Below are 27039 nucleotides of genomic sequence, written 5' to 3'. Positions count from 1 at the left end.
TGTGGGACTGTTCTCCAAAGCTGTGGGTAATTGCTTGAATTTGGCTTTTAATATTCTATTGTTAGTATCTGATACTTTATATTCTGTAGGGAGGGTAGAGGTTTCACTGGAAACACAGACAGGGTAATTTTTGGATTTGTATTAAAGAATCTGAAAGACCTCAATTTCTGAATCTGTGAAATTACATTGCAAAGCTGTTAAGTGGATCTGGGTAGGATAGGCTCGGATAGCCGAGATGCCACAACTTAAAATGCAGCGAGACCACAACTGTCTCTCCTGAAACATATGCTTGAGCAGAAACATTGGCATGAAATTCAATTGAAATCCGCTTGAAATCCCTGACGCCAAACATCATTGAGGAGGAACCTCCGACATGTTAACACATGAGTTTCAAATGCAGTTTCTTGTTTTACCGATGTTAGTCAAATCTTCTACAATTTACGAAGTATTTTTACATCTTTTCCCACATTTAATCTTAAACCCAAGTCCCTAAGGAAGGAGGGTACAGAGTCTCATTTCAATATCAGAAGAGGAAGAAGGTCAATGTAGGGGCAGGGGTTGACTGATGGGAAGTGGGGCTGGTGCTGTAAACCAGGCCTTCTGCCTCCCAAACCAGGAATTCTGTCCACGGGGGAATGTGTGCAAGTTCTCTGTGTGGAGGGAAGAGTTTTGTGGTGAAGTTTAACACTAACGATTCTTGAAACAGACTTACAATTACCCATGTCCCAGAAGAAAAAGGAGGAAGAGGAGGAAGAGGAGAGGGGAAAGAGGAGAAAAGACACAAGCTAAGTCATCCTTCACAAAGTGGCCTAGAGGTTACGTGCCTCAGCGTTATCTTGGGAGCTACAATAAATTCGGATTCCCAGGATCCACACCTGACCTCTGTCAGTGGGGGTGAGAAGGCAGGGGTCAGGTGGGGGCAGCAGACATCTGCACTTTCTTAAAAGATTTTATTTATTTATTTATTTATTTGAGAGAGCGAGCATGAGTGGGGGTAGGGGCAGAGGAAGAGGGAGAAGCGGGCTCCCCGCTGAGCAGGGAACCAGATGTGCGGCTCCATCCCAGGACTCTGGGATCATGACCTGAGCTGAAGGCAGTTGCTTAACTCACTGAGCCCCGACATTTGCGTTTAAGAAAAATGCTCTTAGGTAGTTCCTGTGCACATAGGAGTAAAGATTCCCTGAGCAGGTGGGTATCCATCTGCCTCACGTGTGAGCCAGCGCTTTGGGCCGGAGGCTTAGGGGGCTGCACAGAGGAAGCACAGGTGAGTGGGAAGGGCCGACTCCACGGTTTGAGGCACTTGGTGGGGTTCCAGAGGGCATCAGAGTGTCAGCACCGAGATAGACACATGCAGCGCATTTTAGCCAAGTGGATGGGGAGGTACTTACTGGTTTTTATGACATTAGTGATGAAATAAGACTGGATGGTGACTCATTGATATGAGAATTTAAAAATGTGAAGAGATACACACGGCAATTTTTGGTAGGTGTTCTTTACGTGATGAAAAAAAATAGAATGCTTGGGTACAAAGAGCTGATACAAGTTAACTGAATCGTCTAGAAGCGGTAAGCACATAGAATTGTACAAGTTATCCGTAAGTTCAATCACTCAAAAGGGAATGTCCTAGGTCGATTTCTTCATCTGTCTTTAAATTCACTATCAATCGGAATAGAATATGGACTCTGAAAGAGCCAGTATTTCCCAAACATGGGATGTGTTCCACAGGTGAAATGTCAAACACTGGGATCAAGTTATATTTGAGTAATAATAATTTCTACAAATAACAATTTGTTTTGTTTTCATTGCATTTATATTTAAAGTAATCGTCCGTATATGATTTTGCATTCAAGGTCATGACATAGTTTTCTTTACAAATACATTTATTTAGATTAAAAATATATTTAGGGGCACCTGGGTGGCTCAGTGGGCTCAACATCTGACTATTAATTTCGGTTCAGGTCATGACCTCAGGGTTGTGAGATCAAGCCTGCACTGGGCATGGAGCCTGCTTAAGATTCTCTCTCTCCCTCTGCCTCTGCCCCTACCTCCCCAGGTAAATAAATAAAAAATAAAACTTTGCTTCCCCTGTTCCTGTCTACTAAAAAAAAAAGGCAATATTAAAAAAAAAAAGGATTTAAAGGTAAATAGTAAATAAATAATGGCATGAATAGAATGCTGATATGGTAAAAGTTGTGAGAGTCGCAGGCAAGTGACAAACGATCTTACCAGACAGATGAGAAAACTGACTTGCAGGAAACACAGAGTCCTAGCAAGGACAGAATGCAGTGTGTCCACCAGGTAGAAATTCTAAAATCACGGTCAGCAAGCGTTCTGTGATTTTGTGCTACTTGTAGAAAAGACCCAAAGAGCTGAGTCTGCACAGCTTGAGATGCCTGCCCTCTGGCCTCTGGACAAAATGTGTTCCCAGAGCTTTTTAATTCCATCACCGACCTCACACATGTCCATGCTTCAGTCTGCCAAAGGGCAAGATCAAATTGATGGGCACAGCTCGTTTCAAGCTCAGTGCATCTCTTACCCTATGCCTTGATACGCATATATAACTAAGGTCAAACCACTCTCCTGTGAGATATTTTCCCTTTGTCTACCCTGATTCCTAAATGGCAAATAAGAGGATTGGGACTTTGAGTCTTTGGGGAATTGGACTGACTGCCCGTTTTTTTCCGCTGAACTGTTTCATTATGACTGAACCTAAATATTATCTAGGAGAAAATGCCTTCAAAGTTGGAACCCGTAAGAAAAACAGCCAACATCTATTATGTGCCATTCACTGCCACTCACAGAAACAAATCATCGAATTGCCGGATATAATTTTCACCACAATCCCCTGACCTGGGTTTTATTATTTGCAGGTTCTGGTTGAATGGCAAGAAGCCTGTAACCTGTTCCAAATCCAACGTGTCACGAGGGGAGCCTGGATCTGAGCTGGGCAATCCAACGAGCGTCTCACCACTCCAGCCTGTGCCTCCCAAGGTGTGCCTTCACTGGATGGGTATCCTTGGCTCCCAGCTGCTTCAGGTGAGAAGATGGTCTGCTCTTGACAAGCTTCCCAGGTGGTGAGAGTGTGTCAGGTGCATAAGAGTACGTAAGATGCCTCATGATGAACTAAGCTTCCAAGAGGAGAAGCAGGTGGTAAGGGAGTTCAGAGGAGGAAGTGACTGGTTATTGCTCAGAGACTGAGGGGGTGGGGATCAGGGAAGTTGGAAAGCTCATGTTGGAACTATGCCTTGAAGGATGAGTAGGCTTGGATGCCAGGCAGGAAATCGAGAAAGAGCATTTAAGACAGCAGGAAGAATCCAGAGGTAGGAGAACTCACTATTTATTTGAGGGGAAACTGATCAGTCTTACATGCACATTGCACAGGGAGTTAGGTCAGAAAAGAATTGAGGGAAATGAGCTGGACACCCACATTGGGCCAGGAGAGAAAGGCTTTATATGCCCTTCACTCTCTGTCCATCCACCCCAAGTCCCAGTATGTTGCTCAAGGTTGTTCCATTACAACTCAATACAGCGGGCATTTGCAGTTTAAAATCCTACACACCTGAATGACCTTTCCGCCCTCTTGAATGATACATATGAAACGGGTTGTCTAGCCATGGGTATATTCTACACATATACCAAAAGAAAATCAGAGGTAGAAAAAAAATTATAATTTGCAATATTGTCAAGAAAAGATCACCCTAAAATTACCGAATATGTGCATAGCCTTGAGTTGAATCCCAGAGCCCATTCATTGGGAAAGTCATGGGCAAACTGGACCGAATGCAGAGGAAGTTGTCCAGGATGGTTTGTTTGTGTGTGTGTGTGTTTGTGTTGTTTCCAAGGGCTCAGACCATCAAAAAGAAACTGGATGGTAACATTTTGACGGTGAACTCCTTGACGGCAGGGATCTTGCCTGTCTAGATTTCTGCCATGATCCCACTGCCTAAAGCAGTGCCTGGTCCATATGAGATGTGTAAACAGAGGCCACTCATGTATGAGTAAGTGAGAATGAGCTAAGTGTTCTGAGACTTGGATTCAGATCTTAGTTCTGTGGATACAGCAGCATTGTCTTAAGCAAACATCTTAAGTGTTTGAGCGTCAATTTTCTTGTCTGTAAAATATTGGGTTCACCAGTCTATTTTCAGGTTTTTCTCTTAACAAGACTAACAAGCCCATGGAGCGGCCACAGGAGACACTGAAGGGAGGGGGTTGGTGGCCGTGTGCACACACATGCGCAGATGACCACCTGTTCTGCCAAAGCAGTTAGAGTTTCCCCATTCACACTTCCAAGTAGGATTCCACTTGGACAAAAGGTTTCTACACCTGAAAAAAAAAGTGTTTAAAAACTGCTGGACTACTTGAGCTCTGTTATCGCTACCAGTTATAAAACTTTTAAGTTTTTGTAATGTCATGACAGAGAGAAGTAAAATTGGACCAAACTCTGATACAGGAGGGCTTTTCAAACAATGGAATGTCTTGCTTTGGATCCTAAGGACCTGACTCTCTCCTCGGGAGGGGAGATAGACAGCTGTCAGATAGGTTACAGAAGAGACCATTGCCTGGGCTGGAAGATGTGACCAGATCACTTCTGAAGCCTTTCTCGTGTCTAAGAGCCAGAAGTTCTATATTCTTTCAAAGTTTTCAGTTAACGAGTATGGAGTACAGCTTAGTGGTTTTCAGCAAGGGCTCTGAAATCAGATGAATGCGGTGTGAGAACCCTGGTCCTAACCCTCACCAGTTGTAAGCCACCGGCCAAATTATTTTCTCTCAGTCTCAGTTGCTTCATCAGTAAAATGGGAATAATAATAGCTGCTCCATAGAGTGTATTAAAGATTCAAGAAGATGGTACACGTAAGACAATTAGCTCAATACCTGGCATTTAAAGCAATGTACTGTACGTTGGCTAACTGAACGTAATACTAACAAAAATGAAGCAACGTCAGTAAATGGTAGATGCTACAGTGATGGTGACATAGAAGGAGGAGGGGGAGGGAAAGAGGAAGAGGAGGGAGAAGGGGAGAAGAGGGGTGTCTGGACCAGGAAACCAAGTTATTCCTGAAACAACTAATTATTATGCATGACAATCACATATATGTGTATGTGTGTATATCCCTATGTGCATGCGCACGCACGCGCGCGCGCACACACACACACACACACACACACACTCCTTTCCCCAAAGCGAGAAACTTGAAAGCAGCCAATGCCCATTCACAAAAAGAGGAACAAATGACATTAAAGCAACCAGCGAAGAAAATCAAAGTCTGGAAAGAATAATAAAGGAAAAGGAGCCAGCACCAAATATATGTGTTTCTCAGGTTTATCAAAATATGGATTCACTCATTTCTTACAGAATAAAAGGCTCTCTAAGAACAATTCTAACTGTGAAGTGTTTCTAGGAATCTTGTTAAAAATAACCTGAAATAGGCAGGGAAACAAGAAAAGACATTCAGAAATCATTTTGTGAAAAGTGGGTTCTTGGCTCTTTGCTTGACTGTCACCCAGAGCGCACTCAATTGTTTGTGTCGATAATTAGAAGTCGTTTACTAGGCTTCCTCGTTCAGGGCTTGCAGATGATTTCACGGCATTACCAGCAGGGCAGCAGCTAGAACTTTCTGCCTACCTTTCTCCACAGATCCCCTGTCCTTGCAGGCAAAGTACTTCTGATCCCAGTGCTCAGAAACTGTTTTGCCCCTTATCAGAAGGATATTAAGGTGGCACGTAACCATTTCCCTTTACCACGTGTTCTGACAGTGAAGCAGTGTTCCAGCAATCAGAGCCTTGCTCTACAAACCTGTGTTCCTGATTTTGCCTCAAAAGATGATGATTGTGATAATGATAACGAGAATGAGAACACAATTCATCAATAACCTACCTGTTCCATGATCCATACGCACAAGATCTCATACAAGCCTTACCACCATCTTATGAGGCAAGAACCATTTTACCCGGAAGAAACAGAGGCACAGAGAGATCAAGCAACTTGCCCAGGGTCACACAGTTTCAAGGCGGCAGGACCTGAAGTCAAGCAGGTCCATGAGATACCACGTCCTATGCTTTTAGCCATGACACTAAGCTGCTCTAACCGGGACTCTGGTTCCCTCTAGGTTGGGATCCTACCTTGTTATTTCCAGAGCCTGAAGTCATGGCCCTAACATCTCTATGTGAAAAAAGAAGAACATGAAGACCACATTGAGGGCAGTGTCTCTTTAAATCCAGTCTCTTTAAATCCTTCTTCATAAATATATTTAGATAGTGATTGTGTTCAGATGAAGGGCTCGAACGATAGAAATTTATCCTGATGGATGGACAACAATGTTTTCTTCAAATGGGGTCTCAGACACCAAATTAGCTATGGAGCACTGAGCATGTACAGAGGCTGGGGAGGGATTTTCTTACTTAGAGAAGTCTAAATTGCCTTCCACCCACAGACTGCCAGAGGAATCGTAAACCAAGACAAAATGGCCCCTGAAATGAACAATATCACCTCTGGCACATTTCTTCCCACTGGCAATCTTTCCAGAAGGTCTCCGGCTTCAACCAAAAGAAAGAGTACACTGGTTGAAATAGGTTTTAACTGTACCGAGGGAAGACATCTGGCAGTTCTGTAACTCACACAGCCACAAAGGAAGGTTGTCCCCTTAGACAACCCGTCACCTCCTGGGCTATGCTGACCGTTCAGTCAAAGCTTTGAGTGACTGATGTCCATCATCACTTTGATGTGGCTGGTGGTCATCCAATTTTCTCCTTCTGTTCTATTCTACTCATTCTCTACTCGGTTCTACTTATTAGGAACACCCTAGTGGGGCAGTCCATTCCATTCTGTGCTGAAATACGTACTCTTTAAACTTCAATCTTCTGTCCCTACTTCTCTCCCCTGGGACCTTGCAGAACAAGCCAGACCCTTTTCTCCTGTAACAGTCCTTAGGTAAATAAAATCAGTGCTTATGACCTGAATCTTCTTTATGCTCTAAGCTTAGCATCCCTTGTTCCTGACATGGTTGCTCCCAGGTCATTAATTCTGCAAGGAAAAATCTCGGTGTCTGCCCTCTTCTGGACACACTCTAGTTTGTCGACGCCCAGTATAAAACCGTGCTTTACCGCCTCTATGGGCCGGGGACCTACCTCCGTACGCTGCGGACCGAACCCGCATTTACAAGGAGTATGTTTTCCGGTGGGTCTCTTGTGTGCTCTGGAGGCGATTCCTTCCTGAACAGCTGCTCTGACTAAATCGGGAGGGCTGTGTCCCTGCCAAGTACATGCTGTAAGGGAACAAGCTCCGGGAGCATGCTTGCTGGAAAGGGCTTGTCGGCAAGGTGACTGCCGGCATGCTACCCTCAGAAATTCCGGGCCCTTCTTCGCAGCAATAACACCAACTGCCTTCTACAAACAAAACTACAGGGTGGTTTGTTTGTTTGTTTATTTATTTATTTATTTATTTATTTATTTATTTGTTTGAACCTGTCTTGTCTTGGCAATGGGTGTAAAATTAGAGGAGCCACACGGTGCCAGAGCTGCGCGGATGTGGGCAGGGAAAGCACACGCCCCTCCCGGCACCGAGGAAAGACCCCTCTTGTGGGTCCCTGGCCGTGGTAAGGAGATTCTGTGTTGCGAAGCCCGGAGGAGTTGTTTAAAGTGGGGTTCCTCAACCTTGGCACTATTGAAATCTGGGGCCCGACCATTATTGCTGGAGTGGGGGTCGGGGGCTACCCCACGCACTGACGGAGGCTGAGCGGCATCGCCGGCCTACGTCTACTGGGTGTCTGTAGCACCCACTAGTGCTGGAAACCAAGGATGCTTTCAGATGTTGCCAAATAGCCCCTGGAGTACAAAATGGTCCCCAGTGGAGAACTAATGGGCTAGACCCACAGCATCTCAGCAGTTTAAGATGCGGAACAAACCCTAAACTTGAAACATTACCTCCAATTTCCCTGTTTTTTTGTTTTCATTTTTTTTTAAAAGACTCTATTCACCACCTGAGAAAAAGTGAGAGAGCAGGAGAGCAGAGTGGGTGGCAGAGGGAGAAGAGACTCCCCACGGACTGGGAAGCACCATGCGGGACTTGATCCTGGGACTCCGGGACCATGACCTGAGCCGAAGGCAGACGCCCAACCAACTGAGCCACCCGGGTGCCCCACAACCTCCTTGTTTTATTGGTGTTGGAAGGCAGGAGATGATGGGCTGCTTGGTGACTGACACAGGCTTCATGCTCTCTCCTCTATACCAGCGGGTCTCAGTACTGCGGTACATGGGAGCTTCCTAAGACATGTGCATTTCTGATTCCCAAGTGGATCCATTAAATAGACTCTCTACAAGTGGAACCCAGGCTCAGCTATTAAAAGCTCCTAATGCCTCTAGAGTGATACAAGGTCGAGGGTCTGAACTGCACACTGACCCCATCCGTGACCTCAGACCACCTCAGGCATCCCTAGAGCCGGGTGTGCCCTTGGAGTCTGCCCCGTGGAGCAGCACACACCATCCCTCTGTGCTGTTGGGCACCCATGCCAGGGGGCTGATACACAGAGCCCTAGCACCCTAGCAACAAGTGTGCCTGCAGAGCCAACGGGGAAAAACAAATACACACAGAACGCACCCAACTCATTCGACACGGTTACCACGTTTTCGTTTGGGTCTGAGACATGCCTACAGGTAATTCAAAAGCCAGTGGCGTATTCAACATAACAGCCCCAACTGTTGAGCACAGGGCACGATGTACCCAGGAAACAAGGCTCGTCTCATGTTGCTTAAACAATTATTTATAAACAGTGTGATTAATTTAATTTAATTCCTCGGGTTTTTCTTCTGGCAGAGGGAGCTCTGCATTCCTTGTCTGAGGGCAGTGTTTAGAACACAGAGATTTCTCTTGACTCATTTCTTAAGAAATGCTTATCAGGAAGTTGCGAAGATAACTGGAGAAGTTTGTTTAACCAAGATATGAACGATGATATATATACAATTGTAATAACAGCAACTGCACCTGCTTCCGTTCAGGGAGTGCTTTCTGGGTAACAGCAGGAACTGGACTCAGTTCTGCAGAGATTTCACCTTCACAAAAGCCCGAGATGATTTTTTTTTTTTTTTTAATGTTCAGTTAGCCAGCATATAGTACATCAAGAGATGAGTTCTAATAGTATTCCCATTTTACTGATGAAGGAACAGGGACCCAGAAATGTCCGGGTTACACGTTAAAGGTTATTATCAACAGTAAATGTCAAGTCTTGGGACTAAAAACCAGGTGTGCCAGACCCCACTTCAGCCCACCTTCTTCTAACTCAGGGGTGGGAACTTGTCCTTGAAAAATGTCTCAGTGGAGGGAATAATGCTTCTGCTTCAGCATTTCTGCACAGAAGAGGGCATGCTGGAAGGCAGCTTAAGCCACTTGATTACTAAACTCAAGGCAAAGGGAGCTCTTCCAGTGCTGTTATTCTGCCCGTGTTCCTGGTGTGACCCCAACAAGCAGGATGTTTCCTGAGACATGCTTTAGGTTGTGAATGGGAAGGATGGGGCGGGGGGGGGCGGGGAGGGGTGCAGGCCAGCTTCATGGTTGTATGACCAGCGCAGACAGATGGGCCAGCCAGATGGTGACCAGCGTTGCCATCTTGAAATTCTTAGGAAGTTTATCTTTGAACCTGTGAGGTCTGAAGGGAAAATAAAACATGCCTCAGTGACAGGGGGCACCTGGGTGCACAGGCTAGGTGTGCGTGTGTGTGTATGCCATAGCTCCTTGCTGCCTCAAAACATTAACGATGCCCCACAAGCACAGAATTCTGGGGGATACACCATGCATTAGGGTTTACTAAGACTCCAAGCAAATGCATGGTGAACACATTATATATAGAAAGCACTTCCTTTTTCCATGGCCTATCAGCAACTTCTACAACATGTTTACCACCGAGTCTTACTGAATTCCCACAGGTCACGGGTCCACCAGAATCCTGTGCTCATGCTTCTTATCAGCACGTCTATGACTGAATGACTGGGAATGCAGACAGCCCTGAGAGGTCACGGAGTCTATTTGACCAGAACTTGTCCAATCCAGGAGAAAGGCAGTGCTGTGCTAAGAAGGAGGAACCAACCAAAGAACCCTATCACATCTTTCCTCACTCATGCTGCTCCCCTGTATTAGCCAACCCTTTCTGCTAAAAATATCAGCACAGAAAGAACGGATAAGATATGGCCAACCATGGCTCTTTTCCCTTTCAGTGCTTCCTTGCTGAGCAGGAAGCTGAAGGAGGCAGAGTGTTAGGAGGGCGTGTGGTTATCAAGAGGTAAAGTACAAACCGTTGCGTTAGTTTCGTGCACAGGCTGGTAAACACAAAACACACACGCACACTTGAATTGTGAAATAGGATTTGTGTGACTTGTGTCACTTTGGTGATTCCATATAAGCAAAATGCTCTCGTATTTGCACTGAAAACTGGCACGGGATAATACACAGACGAATGGTAAATACTTGCTAATAATTTATTTTATTTTTCTTCTGGAGGGCAGGTGACTAGAAAAGAAAATAAGCCATGATAAGTTGAGAGGAAAATTGCAGATGAAAGAAAAAGACTTTACATCTAAATACTTTCCACGGAAGTTTACACCTGCACTTTGATCAAGGGACCCTGCGTTTGCATTTTGTGCTTGGCCTGCCAGTTATGCAGCAAGCCCTGGAGGAGGCTGGGGGAGATAAGACAAGGTCATCCTCACCCATCTTTGATTCACCCAGATTAAGTCTTGCTTTGGCTCAAACAGTGAGTTAAATGTTGAATCAAGCTATAACCTCCACAGTATAAGGCAAAGGCCACAAAATAGCTTTTAAATGTTAAACAACTTTCCAACATTAGCAGAAACCTCTAAGCACCCAAAGTAAAATCAAACCTAAATTATTGCCTCATCGGTGGGTCATCTTTCAACCCACAGTATGAAAATCTCTATTTAAAAGGGAAATGCTGGTGTATTGACATTGAAAATTGGCAAGTGATGTCACAGTGAAAGAGACAATGATGCCGGTTACGGGATTAATAAGTATTTGTTTAAAGAGGCGAAAACTTGTAAGTATACACGTTCCAGGTGAGCAACAGGGTCTGATAAAAGCGTCCATTCGTTCAACCAATAAGTATTCGAATTGAATCATGTGCTCTCCCCTAGGGGAACATTTGGGAATAAAATAGACCTGTTATCTGGCCTCATGTATGGACAGTCTAGCTGAGGAGATGGATAATAAGCAAGTCAGCAAAAAATAAATACAATGATAAATTCTGTTAACTTATTTATAAGGGAAACAACAAAAAGCAATAGCCTGGAAGAATTTTTTTTCTCCTACTGTTCTTAGTGGAACCCTCATTCTGTTTGCCTCTTTCTCACTTTCAATTTTTCTCTATCCTCATTATTTTCCACCTCTATTGACTGCATATTTAAACCTGAGCATACTAATCTTGTGCATGGAAATGCCTAAGACTTCTATAGCACATCCATTAGAATTGGCTTATTAACTGAGCTATGTATGGTTGGTAAAAGTAAGTCTGAGGAAAAGCATATACTGCCTCATTCCAGAGAGAAGGCTCTAGAGCTATTTTGCCCAATAGAACTTTTTACAATAATGAAAATATTCTACTTATAATATGTGGCTACTGAATCCTTGCCATGTGGCTGAGGGTTACCCTATTGGACAGCACAGCTCTAGAGATCCCCAGGTCAACAGAAAAACTGTTTATCAGGCGAGACTGAGGGTGGGTAATAGAGGACAGTAGCCAAGAGCCCAGTTAGATTGACAAGAAGTTCTTTGGGAAGTGCTTGCAGAAGTTCTCAGTCTTCTAAGGAACTGGGTGAGTGTCCTAGGTTTGGGCAAAGTCTAAACTTGGAGAACCAAGAGGAGACACCTAACCCTGGCCTGAGAGCAGAGAAATCCATGCCCAAAGCTAAGCTCTGTGTGCCATCTCTGCATTGCTAAGCATGCGATCTTAGCTATTTACCTAACTTATAAATAGTCTGTTCTCATAACATAATTATCTCTCCCCTGAGGATGCAGCTTTGCAGTTAGCAAAGCAATTTCACCTCCATTACCTAGTTTGATTTTCACAATGAGGTAGTGAGACAGGCAGGGCAGAGATTATTTACCCAAGAAGCCAAAATTGGAATCCTCCGTGGATTTCATCTAGAGAAAATTCTGTGTTCTAAGGTTACTGCCAGCCCCACAAATCCTTGCTCTGCCTTGGATCTCTGGGGCTAATCTTCATAAAGATAGTTAAACAGAAGAGAAGCGAGACCAGGGAAAAGGGGTAGAAACATTGCTTTACTCCTTGTCAAGTCTCAAAATGTGCCAGGCACTTTACTAGGCTCTGAAGACTCAGCAGAGAATAGCACTGGCAAGATCCTAGACATTTTTCCAAAGATAATGGAAAAAGAACTCCAGAATCAAACTCCCAATGGACTCCAAGTCACAACAGGACGGCTTCTTCCTATCTCTTGCCACACTATGTGTTCACAGCGTATGTGATCACACTTCACCCCCCAAGTGGCTAGAATCACTTGGCTGGAAGAATGGCTGAGCTGGGGCAACTTCCAAAGGAATTTTACTAGTTCAACCACGTAAAATTATTACCCTTTAAGAGAATCTTTAGGACCTAAGAATTATAATATGTGTCATAACCCGGAAGCACAGTCAATACCAGCACAGACTGGACCATTCCAATCCACCGGGGTCAGAGTCTATGGTTCTCCAAGTTGAAAACGCATAAGAATCATCTTGGCAAAAATGTTATGTTCCCTAATTTGCCTCAATTCCATGAAAAACACAGGAATCTGTGTTTTTACTCAGCTCCCAGGTGATTTTAATGGGAGGGGGTCTCCTGACCATAGGTTGAAGAAAAAATGATAAAAAAAAAAAAAATAACAAAGGTTACAAATAGGGGGGCATGATCCTGCTCTCCAAACCTTTAACAATATTGCATGGAGAGTAATGGAATAATGAAGAAAAGCTTCAGAAGGGACAGAGAACTAAAACATACAGAAAGATGTAGCCTTGTTTTCTCTTTCTCAAAGCAGAACTAGGGCCAGCAGGCAGAAGTCATAGGGATGAAGATTTCCCCTCAATATAAGGAAGACCTTCTCAACTCTAGAATTGCCCAACCACTGAGCAGGCTCATTGAGTAGTACAATTCTCTCACTGCAGGAATTCAAGCATCAGTGATGATGAGAAAACGACTGGTTAGGTAGCAATCCCTTCGGCTCCCATTAAACCTTGGGCACAACGTCAGCAATGCCCACTGTACTGTAATTATGTACTTATGTGTCTCTTTCCTCATTTAGGCTGTGAGCCCAGGGAGATTCCGACTCTCATTTATCTTTCCATCTACCACCTCGTACACAGTGCCTGACACATTAGGCTCAGGAAATAGTTACAGCAAATCAAACCTTAGAACCTAATAAATCAAGTTCCAGAATCTGCAAACCTGGTTTCTGATGAGTTTCCTATAACTTCCAAAGAAAAATCTGGAGGTTTTAGTACCCTCTTCTGCTGTCCACAGTGAACTCTTAGCAAGATCTCAGATTTCTCCTTCAGTTAAGGTTCTAAAGTTCCTTTCTAGTATGTCTTATATTTTCATTTTGCACTTTTTTAGTAACTTTAGTTACTGCTCCTGTGGATGATGGTATTTTTCCTAATCTAAATTCTAAGTGATGATTTCTAGTATGTGGGAGTCACTGAATGTTGGGTTAGTTATTCAGTATCTGGACATCCTGTGAAACGTCTTAGTTTTCATGGTTTAGAGTAGATTTTCATGTTGTTTATAAATAGTCACAGTTTTGCTCTTTTTTCTCTAATTTTTATATTGCATAGTTCTCCTTTCTGTCACTTGGATTTTGTATGCAATGTTGAATAGCAGAGGTGACAAGGCAACCTTGTCTTGTCCCAGGCTCGAGTGGGAATGCAGCCAGTGTCTTCCCACTAGGTTATTTCTTCCCTTCTCTGCCATTATGTCTGATGGGAGTTTCCTAGAGTGGGAAAGGTGACTTCTATCAGATTAAGAGACAGATTGGTGGATGGAGAAAACAACAATAGAGCCAGGTTAAAGATTTCACAAGGAGAGAAGCTAGCTCCAAATTTGCTAAGAATCAGTCCACACCCAGGATGAAGCTCTTAGAATCCATTGTCCACGTGCTGGCATGATGCCTCTTCCTAATGTATATAGGCATACAAATTAAAACTGCCCAAGAAACATATATATGACAATAATTCATGTTTGGAAGCTCTTTTTAAAAGGCTATGTAACTGGGGTGCCTGGGTGGCTCAGTGGGTTAAAGCCTCTGCCTTCGGCTCAGGTCATGATCCCAGAGTCCTGGGATCGAGCCCCCCATCGGGTTCTCTGCTCAGCAGGGAGCCTGCTTCCTCCTCTCTCTCTGCCTGCCTCTCTGCCTACTTGAAATCTCTGTCTGTCAAATAAATAAATAAAATCTTAAAAAAAAAAAGGCTATGTAACCTACATATCTAGACAAACTACTTCGTTAGCCAACCAAATGGTATGTTCACTTCTATTCTGATCATGAGCTGGATATTCCAAAAAAGATGCTTATCTCCCCCCCAAAATTAAACATGACTGCAGACATCTCCGCTACATTCTACATTAGTTCGTTCAAATTGAGCGGTCAAAGTCCACTAAGACTGTCTGGCAAAAACATACTTTATTTCATTGGCTGCCCATATGTTTGCTTAATAATAAGATGTTGCAAATAAATCTTAAAAAAAAAAAAAAAAAGGGAGGGCAGAGGTGCCCAGGTGGCTCAATCAATTCTGCAGCCAGCTCCTGGTTTTGGCTCAAGTCATGATTTCAGAGTCCTAGGATCAAGCCCTTCATGGGGCTCCAAGTTCAGAGGGGAGTCTTCTTGTGGATTCTCTCTCTCCCTCCGCCTCTGCCCCTCCCCCTGCTCATTCACACACACACTCTCTTTCTCTCTCAAATAAATAAATAAATTTAAATAAATAAATAACCATTTTGCATAAGTCAAAGGACTATAAGAATGGGACTAAGACAGGAAGGCCTACTATTCCAAACCAGTGAGGCAGACTGGCCTGTTTTTAGTTCAAACTGGCAAAATAAAATTCTATTCTATTCTTTTTAAAAGAAAAAGGTCTCAAAGTTTTGGAGTATTGTCATGACCTGGCTCTCCCCAGTGTGATTCTTGGGTTGCAGACTAAGTCCTCTATACATTGTAGAGGGAAGATTTTTTTTTAAGGGCAAAGTAATTTTCAATTTTGAGTGTTTTACTCTTTCATTAACCTGAAGACAATCATGAAGACTTTGTGTGATCTTGGGCCAGTTCTATAACCTCCTTAAACCTCGGTTTTCTCATTGTTAAAACCATGATAATTGTAAGAGCAACCTATTTGGTTGTTGTTAAAATTAAATGCAATAATGCATTCAAAGTTCTTAAATACAGTAACTGGCACATATTTCTGGAATTATGCTGGGCATCATAATCATTACTATTAGTAACATAGTATGACATAATTTGCCAATGAATGCCTTGCATGAGAAAAAGAAGTTGCACTTAACAAATTCCAAATTCAGTTATATGCCAATAAGCTAAGCAACCTAGATGAAATGGATGCATTCCTGGAAAACTATAAATTCCCAAAACTGAACCAGGAAGAAATTGACAACCTGAATAGACCGATATCCAGCAACGAGATTGAAGCAGTAATCAAAATCCTCCCAAAAAACAAGAGCCCAGGACCTGACGGATTCCCCGGGGAATTCTACCAAACTTTCAAAGAAGAAATAACACCTATTCTCCTGAAGCTGTTTCAAAAAATTGAAGCAGAAGGAAAACTTCCAGACTCTTTTTATGAAGCCAGCATTACCCTGATCCCCAAACCAGGCAAAGACCCTACCAAAAAGGAGAATTTCAGACCAATATTACTGATGAATATGGATGCAAAGATTCTCAACAAGATCCTAGCAAACAGGATCCAACAGCACATTAAAAAGATTATCCACCATGACCAGGTGGGATTCATCCCTGGGTTACAAGGATGGTTCAACATTCACAAATCAATCAATGTGATAGAACAAATCAATAAGAGAAGAGAGAAGAACCACATGGTCCTCTCAATTGATGCAGAAAAAGCATTTGACAAAATCCAGCATCCGTTCCTGATGAAAACACTTCAAAGTATAGGGATAGAGGGAACATTCCTGAACTTCATAAAATCTATCTATGGAAGACCCACAGCAAATACCATCCTCAATGGGAAAAAGCTTGCAGCCTTCCCGTTGAGATCAGGAACATGACAAGGATGCCCACTCTCGCCACTCTTGTTCAACATAGTATTAGAAGTCCTAGCAACAGCAATCAGACAACAAAGAGAAATAAAAGGTATCCAAATTGGCAATGAAGAAGTCAAACTCTCTCTCTTTGCTGATGACATGATTCTTTAGGGAGTCCTAAACTCCACCCCCAAACTACTAGAACTCATATAGCAAATCAGTAACGTGGCAGGATACAAAGTCAATGTACAGAAATCAGTGGCTTTCTTATACACTAATAATGAAAACACAGAAAGGGAAATTAGAGAATCGATTCCATTTACTATAGCACCAAGAACCACAAGATACCTGGGAATAAACCTAACCAAAGAGGTAAAGGATCTGTACTTGAGGAACTACAGAACACTCATGAAAGAAATTGAAGAAGACACGAAAAGATGGAAGACCATTCCATGCTCTTGGATCGGAAGAATAAACATTGTTAAAATGTCTATTTATTCTCTTTCTATTTTTTTTTAAAGTAATCTCTACCTCACCATGGCTCAAACTCATGATCTCAAAATCAAGAGTCACATGCTCTACTGATTGAGACAGCCAAATGCCCCTCAAATTCCAAATTTTAAACATGCAGCGAGATGTTCAGGCATCATTCTTCACTTCTGTGGTTTACATTTTTGCTCCTGTGTTTGGATTCTGTGTTTCACATTTATTTAGATTGAATTCCATATTTTTAATATCAGCTGATTGTTTTTTCTTTTTTTTAAAGATTTTATTTATTTATTTGATAGACAGAGATCACAAGTAGGCAGAGAGGCAGGCAGAGAGAGAGGGGGAAGCAGGCTCCCTGCTGAGCAGAGAGCACAATGTGGGGCTCGATCCCAGGACCCTGGGACCATGACCTGAGCCGAAGGCAGAGGCTTTAACCCACTGAGCCACCCAGGCGCCCCTGATTGGTTTTTCTTTTTTAAAGCTTTAAATCTGCAGTTTAACATGGTAGTTCTCCCTGATAGTGACAGAGAGTGTCTAGATTCAGTAACGTGGTAGATGGCAGGTCCACTTATAGAGACAGAGGAGAGCCTGGAAGCTTGGAGTAGGGGGCTGGGTGGGGTATGCAAGAGAATTCTGTTTAGATACATGAAATGTGATATTCTTAAGAGGCACCTATGTGAGGCTGTCAAGGAAGCAAATTGGATTTTGTGGTCTGGAGCTTAGAGGACAGCTATGATCTAGACCTATTAATTAAAGAGAGATTGATGGCACAAAAACTATGGATGGTCAAATCACATTAAGTGAGAAAGTCATTTGAGAAAAGTATGAAGAACCAAGCCCTGAAGAACTCTAACATTTGGGGCCAGAGAAGGAAGAACCTATAAAAGATACTAGGAATGAGTTGCTAGTGCGTCAGGAGGCAAACCAGGAAAGTACACTGTTTAGGAAAATTAATGTGAAAAATATTTCAAGAAGCAAGACAGGTTAACTGTAAGAGTTCAAATCAACAGTGCTTTCCAAATTCAAATACTTTTTTTATGAAAAGAGTTAAAGTTCAAAAGCACGCAGAAAAGAACGAAGTGTATTTACAAACTATAGAAGAAAGGATTAATACTTAGAATATGATATTCAGAAATGAATTAGAAAAATACAACGAAGTTGTCAAACAAAGCACCACATATGTGAAGACGCAGTTTGTACAAGGATAAATATACGCCAACAACTTTTAAATCAGTCAGTAACTAACTTAAAAGAGTTTCAACTTACCAAATCATCTGGAAAATGCAAATTAAGTGACAGTGCATTTCTGTAATTAGCAAAATAGTAAAAGAAAAATTATGTATCATGTTGGTGAAAGGAAGGAGTAGAGGTACTCCCACAGCATGCTGATGGGAATGCAAATCACTACAGTATTCTGGGAGGTTGATCTTACAATAAATCTAATATTTTTAAATGGAGCAATTTCACTTTGGGGAGCTCTCTAAAAGAAATACATATACACAGGGGCGCCTGGGGGGCTCAGTTGGTTAAGCAACTGCCTTCGGCTCAGGTCATGACCCTGGAGTCCTGGGATGGAGTCCCACACATTGGGATCCCAGCTCTGCAGGGAGTCTGCTTCTCCCTCTGACCTTCTTCCCTCTCACACTGTCTCTCTCTCTCTCTCAAATAAATAAATAAAATCTTAAAAAAAAAAAAGAAATACATATACACAAAGAAAAGTGTTCAAGGGCATTAAAAACAATACAGATAGATACAGCAAAAGATTGGTAACACCTACATATCCACTGATGCGAAATTAATAAATTTTAACACGCTTGTGGAATAGTTATAATGAATGAGTTAGATCTACATGTTCTGAGGTGCAGTGATCTCTAAAATACATTCATCAGGGATAAAAAGCAAGGTGCAAAAAAGTACATATAAAATGATCTCATTTATATAAAATAAAGGGAATAAGAAAGTGGTCCAGTTTCATACTTTTGCATGTGGCTGTCCAAATTTCCCAATGCCATTTATTGAAGAAAACTGTCTTCTTCCCATTGTCAGTCATTTCTCTTTTGTCAAAGATAACTAAACTGAAAATGGAGGAAAGACCTAAAGGTGAGACCTGAAACCATAAAAATCCTTTAGGAGAGCACAGGCAGTAATTTCTCTAACATTGGCAATAGCAACCTTTTTCTAGGCATGTCCCAGGAGGCAAGAGAAATAAAAGCAAAAATAAGGATGCTTGGGTGGCTCAGTCAGTTAAGAGTCAGCCCTCAGCCCAGGTCACGGTCTCAGGGTCCTGAGGTAGAGTCCCATCATCAGGCTCCTTGCTCAGTTAGGAGCCTGCTTCTTCCTCTGCCTGGCACTCTCTCTGCTTGTGCTTTCTCTCTCTCTGGCAAATAAATAAAGAAAATCTTAAAAAAAAAAAAAGCAAAAATAAACTATCAAAATTACATCAAAACAAAAGGTTTCTGCATAGTGAACAATCAATAAAACTAAAACACAATCTACGAAATGGGAGAAGATACTTGCAAACGACATATCCAATAAAGGGTTAGTATCCGAGACATACAAAGAACTTATATAAATCAAAAACCAGAAAACAAACACCCCAATTAAAAAATGGGCATAAGACATGAACAGACATTTCTCCAAAGACATCCAGATGACTAACAGACACATGAAAAGATATTCAAACATCGCTGGTCATCAGGGAAATGCGAATCAAAACTAAAATGATCTGTCACTTCACACCTGTCAGAATGGCTAAAATCAAAAACACAAGAAAAAACAGGTGTTGGCAAGGATGTGCAGAAAAAGGAAATGTACGGTTTGGTGGGAATGCAAACTGGTACAGCCACTCTGGAAAACAGTCTAGAGGTCACTCAAAAAATTAAAAACAAAACTACCCCATGAGCCAGAAATTGCACCACTGGGTACAAAAAAATACCCCCAAAATACAAAAACACTAAATCAAAGCTACCCATGCGCCCTTATGTTTACTGCAGCATTATTTACAACAGCCAAACTATGGAAGCAGTCCAAATGTGCACTGATAGATGAATGGATAAAGAAGAAGTGGTATATTACTCAGCCATAAAAAGAATGGAGTTTTGCTATTTACAACAACATGGATGGAGCTAGAGAGTTATAACATAAGCAACATAAAGTCAGTCAGAGAAAGACAAATATCATAAGATTTCACTCATATATGGGTTTCAAGGAATAAAGCAAAGGACCAAAGGGAAAAAAAGAGAGACAAACCAAGAAAGAGACTCTTAACTCTAGAGAGTAAACTGATGGCTCCTGGAGGGGAAGTGGTGGGTGGTGGGTGAACTAGGGGACGGGGGACTGAGGAGTGCACGTATGATGATGAAAAAAATAAACAAAGGGAGAGAAATCTATGAATGTGTATGTTTTTATGAATGTTCGTAAATGCATTTAAAAAGTCACCAGGCTAGTTTTAACTGTCTCTGAGGTGAAGGGTAGGATCAACAGGAAAAAAGCTGATTTTGCTTTTAATTGTCCAGGTTTTATATTTCTTGAATCCATCTGAATGAGTTGATGTCCTGCTTACAGGATTTTTAAGAAAAACATACATTGTTCTTAAGTGGTGCTCATACAATTGATCGAGAGAATTAATTGTATGCTTTGTTAACTCACCCATCAAGAGTTTAGTTCCAAAAAAATAATAACTTAAAAAAAAAAAAAGAGTTTAACTTCCTGTTGTACATCAGGCAACATACTGGGTATCTGGTATGAAGCCGTGAACGAAACAGGCAGGATTCCCGTCCTTGCAAAGCTTACACTATAGCCGATTCAGCCTTCAAACAGTCCTCTCTGTGTCGGCTCTTAAAACATTCCTCACCTCCCCCAGAAAAGTATCTCAGACCAACTTCCTGCACTCTTCTCTACTTTATGCAGAAATACGAAAACTAAAGGATGGAGACTACATTCACAAGCCACCTCGAAACTACCATCTTCGCTTTTATAACCCACTGCAGATTTTCCGGATGCAGCAGGAAATCAAACACCATGTCAGTAAAACAGGTCTCTTGGGCTGTCCTTGAAACCCCGTGGTTTCTGGGACAGTTTCTATGGGGGAAAACCCCTCTGGTTCTGAACGATGGACTTATTAGCAAAGGCATGCTCTGTGAGTCGCTGACAGCCCCGACTCAGGCAACTGCTAAGGCAAATAGCTTTTAGGCCCCCACACACAAGTTCTTGCATACACACTTCCTGGTTGGATTCTTCATACGACCCTTGCTTAAGGCGCACTAATCAGGAGAGAACGCAGGCCTAGAGGAGTAGTCCTGGAGGCCTTTCCACCTGCTGGAATCTCAACACCAGACTAGGCTTTAACTATAAGTCTGCCCACCCCAGTAGCAGTAAATTGAATTCAGGCTTCTGAGCAGTCTCTGAGGCAAAGTGTTTCTATTTCACTGCAAACCTTATTTTCTCTTCTTTTCCTACACACGCAAATGAAAATTCCCCAATTTTCAGCTGCTGGGACAGCTGAATACTGCCATCAGAAAAATTAAATGACTGTGTCAACAAAGGAGCTGCTTTTTAGAAATGCCTGTGCATCTCGAGGCAAGGAAAGAAAATGCTGTTGACAATTTATCTTTGCCACAGGATGAATGGACTTATTTAACACATGCTATTTTATGGCTGAGAATGACTCTAGCCCAGGGGAGATGGAAAATTCTCAGGGTTTAGAGAAAGGCATCGTGACTGCTCACTGAACATCCAGCTCCAAAGTTGCTCCCATCTCCATCAACCCAGGTGACCTTGGGTAAACCACGTGACCTTCCCATGTTCTTTCACATTGCATTTCTTGCCTCATGCTGTTTGATTTGCTAGAATGGCTTCCTTGATCTTTCCCCCAAGTCTCAAATTCTTAAAAAATGTTTTCCTCGGAAGCTTTTCCTGAGTTTCTAAAGCCGAATCAGCTTTTTTCCTCCTCAAATTCCCTTTCTCAATTACCCACACCCCCACTGTACCTCTTACCATATGGTATTACTGTTGCACATCCATCCTCCTATTTATTTCACTTATCACATTATTTTGTGGCTATCTTATCTTATCTTATCTTATCAGGCCGTATGTTATTACTGCTGCTCCTACTAATCAATTTTAGTATATGTGCTGCCGAAGCGAGCACTGCTCCTACTAATCATATGAGTAACATTTTTAGGAGTATTATGAGTGCTTACCTTGTGTCAAGCCCTAAATGAATACATTAGCTCTAGTTGTTACAAAAGCCCTATGAGATGGATGTTACTTTTTTTTTTTACAGTTGAGTAAAATAAAATCAAGAGAGATTATATAAATGGTTAGTAGGGCACTAAGAGTCAGAATAAAATCTCTTTCACCTTAAAGCCCATGCTTTTAACCACTACCGAAAACACCACCTATATATATATATAATAATATATAATATATAATAGCAGATAATATTTGCTAAGTGCTTACTAGGTGTTAGGATCTGTAATATGTGCTCTACCCACATTAGCTGACTTTATACTCAGAAAAACCCTGTGACGTAGGTACTGTGATTGGGATCTCAATTTTTTTAAAATTGAAATTGAAAAGTGAAATTGAAATTGAAGTTCAGGTGGTTAAAGAACTTGCCCAAGGTCACAGAACTACAGAGGCTGGATATGAATACAGATCAGTCACCCCCAGAGCCCAAGTCCTCCTTATCCACTATTCTACGTCACAACCAGATGGTAAATTTTCTTTAATCTTCGTAAATGCTTCCCAGCTTTTCAAGAACAGCCCCTCTGGAAACAAAAAAACTGGAGAGGTACCGGTTCCGAATCATGTAAATAAACTCCACCAAGCCCCTCCACACTCACCTTAGCACGTGTGTGGATCCATTAATGGTTGTGGTTGAACAGGGGACAGTCTGGCCCAAGATGGAGGGTCTTCGGTAGCGCTCATCGTCACAGCAGAGGATGATGAGGAAGGCACGTCTAAAAGACTTATTCAAGAAGGCGTAGAGAAAGGGGTTCAACCCAGAGTTGATATAGCCAAGCCAGAGGAAAGCGGTCCACACCTGCCCAGGAACGGTGTAGTCTATGAAAGGATCCACGATATTGGTGACAAAGAATGGCGCCCAGCAGAGGCAGAAGCAACCCATGATGATGCACAGGGTCTTGGCTGCTTTGGTCTCTGTCCTCATGCGATGAGTGCTGTGCTGGTCGGCTGGCTGGGGCCTGCCTTCTGAGGAGGCCCCCGCCCGTTGTAACATCTGGATCTGGTGGGCATGCTCCTTTGCTGTGACATAGATGCGGTAATAGGCCAGCACCATGAGGAGAAACGGGATGTAGAAGGCCACCACGGAGCAGGTGATGGCGTAGGGCTTGTTGACCATGAAGATACAGTACGTAGAGTTAGAGTTCTGGTTGAACTTCCTTTTTTCTATCTGAGAGTTGGAGGGAGAGAAGACATAAGGAAAGAAGGGAGAATGGGAAGGAAAACGTGAAAAGAAAGAAGCCAGAGGGGAAGGAGGAAAATTGTGAGAAAAGAAAAAAAGGTGAAAAAGCAAAGGAGAGATTGGAAGGGAGAGAGAAAAGGAGGGGAACAGGGAAGGAGAAGAAAAGAAGGGGAAACCACAAGAGGAAAAAAAGGAGGAAAAGAGAAGAAGGTTTATCAGCCAAGTTCTCTTTTCCTAATAAGCTATAGCACATAGAACCGCGAAGGTAGAAAGGAATAGGATTGTATCCCGGGGCGCAGAGGGACTGTCTCTGCACAAGGGACTGAAGGCCCCCGGAAAGAAGAGAAATGAGATGGGGACAAAATCATCCTTCAGTCTCTCTACCCAACGGAGAGTGGAGTTTGCCTCTCCTCCCTTCCCCGTCTGCCTGCACACAACATGTCTGGGAGTTAAAGTCTCTGAACTGTGGCCCCTCTCCTTCAAGACTGTTCTTACATCTCAGCATTTCCTATATAAAATTTAGAATTAGCTTATCAATTTTCATACAGATCTTTGGGGATTCTAATTGGAGATATGGTAGAATGACGGAGGAACATGGACGTCTTCCCATGGTAAGCCTTCCAATTCACAAACATGGTGATTCTTCCCTTTACTTAAATCTTTTAAAATGTATTTCAGTAATATCTTACAATTTTTGTGTAAATGTCTTGCATATCTTTTGTCAGATTTATTCCTTAGTATATGACTTGCTATCCTGTTACAAATTGTACCACCTTAAAGTCCTTAACCCTAATTGCTTGTTGCTGGTATGTAAAATCTGGTGAAAATTTTTTTGTATGGCAATGTAGCCAGCAACTGTGTTAAGTTTGTTATTAATATTTCATCTCTAGATTCTTATGAATTTTCTCTGTAAGTACTCATGTGATCTACAATAATAAACATTTTACTTCTTTCTTTCCCATCCTAGTATCATTTTTCTTGCATTATTGAACTTGATAAGACCTTTCGTGTAATCCTGAATAGAAGAGATAATTGTGGACACCATTTTACATTCTCAGTTTCAGGAGGGGAGTTTCAATATTTTACTATTAAGTATGATACTTGCTGGAAGTTTTTTATGGATGTTTTCTTCTGTTTTTAGTTTTATGGGAATTTTAAAAAATCATGAATAGATACTGAATTTTATTAATTAATTTTTGGCAGTAAAGAGACAATCTTGTGGATTTTCTCTTTCTATTATTAATACAGTGAATTATAGTGATTGTGTTACATTCCTGGAATAAACCTCACTAGCATTAGATATTGTGATACACTGGATCTCTTGTAAAGACTGACAGACTCTTCTCCCTACTATAAGCTCTGTCTACTGACAGCTCTGTGTTATCAGCCCTGTCTAGGAAGAGCCCTTGGCTGAAGAGAGCTGTCCGAGGTCAGCCTGCATCCCCTGTGAACATATACATGAGCAAATGCATGAATAACATATATGATACACACATGTTATCTTATTTGTGTTTTATCTAGCATCTTGTCTCATAGTATATTATAAGATTAAAATATACCTTCCTATTGACCTTTTTCTCATAAGGAAATACTTCTCTTTATCTCAAGCAGTATGACTTGCCTTAAACATATTTTATCACTGATAATAGCACAGCTACACCAGCTTTCTTCTGATTAGAGTTTGCAGATTCTAGTTTCCATTATTTTGTGTCAGCCTTATAGTCACCATACATCTCATGGGCCTCTCTCCTAAGCAGCATATATTATGAATTGACTAGTTGATGAAAACATTGTGACCAGAACCTGTAGGAAACTAACCCTGTATTTCTCCGAGGAGCAGAGTCAGTATTTGCTAATTCAGGACTTGTGGCAACTTTATAGAACTCACTTACTGCGAACGGTGAGAATCAGCTGTATCAGTATTGTGGACGTACGGGTCGTGCTAGCTTCTCTTAGGCCTGAATTGGTGCAGGTGAGTGGAAAGATAGGCAATGCAATCACAGTGTCATGGAGCAAATACTAGGCATGTTCACAGCAAGCAGATGCCCCATTCCCCAGCTGCATGAAGTGAATTAGGGATGCCTCTATCTCACCCTCAAAATGGACAGCAATTCTCTAAATGATTTCCCTTAGGAATTCTCTATCCAAAGGTAAGAGTGTTGTACTCTTTTTGAAAGTTCTGATGCACAAAAAGCTTATGCTTCCAAATGCCTTCTTCATTAGGGAGTAAGTCTACCACAGGGATTGAGAGCCTAGACTTTGGAGTGCAGTAGCTAGAGTCATGACCACTCCCTGCCATTGTGGCTTCAGCTCAAAACTTAACCTCTCTGATGCTCCTTTCCTGAGGGCAATGGTAGGATCAACCTCATGGCATGGTTGTGAGGCCTGAGTGAGGATCACAGAAGTGATGATTAAGTGAACACGGACTCGGCCAACAGTAAGTGTTCAACACTGGCCGGCCATAATTATTACTCTACTGGTCATTGGAAACTTGAATTTCATCTCCCTTGAAAATGGTGAAACTGGAAGTTTGAAAGAAGAAGGATAGGACTCAAGAAAATATGCATACAGTCTCCCTGGTATGAATTCCCTTTTACTTCTCCACTCCTTTGTCCCCAGCATTTCTTTCAGAAGCCCAAGGAACTCTTGTTCTGACATACCACATGCAAATCCTGGCCCAGCCTTGGCTTGGATATCCTTTCCTGGACAAAGAACAAGGCAAGATTAGGGGCTGGGAATGTGGTGGAGAGAAGAACAAGCAGCTCCTACTCTAACTAGGATTACTGGGTGGGAGCCTGCTCTCAGTCTGTCATCTCCAATCCCCTTCCTACCTCAACATGGTCCCCACTGCAAAGTGACTGCTTGACAACTTCCTTAGGGAGATATCACTGCCAGTGAACCCCATGGTAACTTTGGGTCTTCATTGCAAGTTTGGCACTATCAGCACCATGTGTCAGAGCTGGAAGACTCTTGAAGATCCTCTGGACAGGGGCTGGCAAATGCCTGGCACGCACATCCCATGCTGCTCTCCTGCACCCTTACAAGACACGCTCCTCCACTGAAGACCTTCTCATTGCAGTCCTTCAGGGTCCCTACAGAGTGGGCTCAAGGTCCAATTCTCTCGGCTCCTGGCCCAGGAGTCTCTCCCCATTCTCTGGAAGCCTCCACCCATGTGATGTGTTTTCTGTGGATCACTGGAAGCCATGAAATGGGCTGAAGCCCTCTCAGGGCACCTCACATGCCTCAGGCTCTGTAGTCCGAACCCTAAGCTTTGAGTACCTGTTCTGCTATTTACTGGGCATGTCACTTCATCTTTTTGAACCTGACTTTTCTCATCTGGAGGAGATGAGAGAAGGATGTTGTCAGGATCCTATGTAGAGTCTGAGCATACTTTCTGGTATACAGCAAACATTCCAAAATGTTAGCTTGCATTTTTTGGTTGTTACTGTTATCACTCAGACCACTATCAGAATCTTTCTTAGATACTATCCACCCAACCTGATATTGTTTGTTTATTTAGAACCCCAAGCAAATAAAGTTCATCAAGAGAGGAAACTAGCAGGGTCTGCACAAGTACTCACCAGATCAATGATGCCAATATTATTCCAGCCTTGCATTATAGGGAGAAAAGAGATAAACATAGGGATGACCCAGCAGCCTCCCAGCATTAATGCGATGCGCAGAGGGGTCATCTTGTTCCTATAGACCAGAGGCTGGCAGCAGATGGCATAATACCTGGAGAGAGAACATACATAAGTCGTGGGTACCACGGGAAAGGAGGAATGAGAGGGAGAAGGAGGGAAGAAAGATTCAGGAGAAAGAAGAATAGAGAAGAAGCAGAGAGGAGAAGGAAGAGGAAATACTGGGAAA

The 27039-nt window shown here is 42.4% G+C and overlaps 1 protein-coding gene across 11 annotated transcripts in view; it reads right to left on the bottom strand.

Moving 5' to 3' along the window:
* The window catches only part of HTR4 (5-hydroxytryptamine receptor 4), a 188683-nt gene that overhangs the window by 37606 nt on the left and 124038 nt on the right, over positions 1-27039 (bottom strand). For 10 of the 11 annotated variants that reach the window (XM_046000614.1, XM_046000618.1, XM_046000616.1 and 7 more), the window contains 3 exons: positions 26751-26904; positions 25830-25871; positions 22589-23157 (listed from right to left, as the gene is read on the bottom strand). In XM_046000614.1, coding sequence (XP_045856570.1) covers positions 22589-23157; positions 25830-25871; positions 26751-26904 — 765 coding nt within the window. Of the gene's footprint in view, positions 1-9532; positions 9639-22588; positions 23158-25829; positions 25872-26750; positions 26905-27039 lie in introns of those variants that run through there. The other variant, XM_046000619.1, reaches the window with a different exon arrangement.

This window comes from Meles meles, chromosome 3, assembly GCF_922984935.1.
Source record: "Meles meles chromosome 3, mMelMel3.1 paternal haplotype, whole genome shotgun sequence".
NCBI classification, from domain to species: domain Eukaryota; kingdom Metazoa; phylum Chordata; class Mammalia; order Carnivora; family Mustelidae; genus Meles; species Meles meles.
This window is presented reverse-complemented; position numbering and strand designations above follow the sequence as displayed.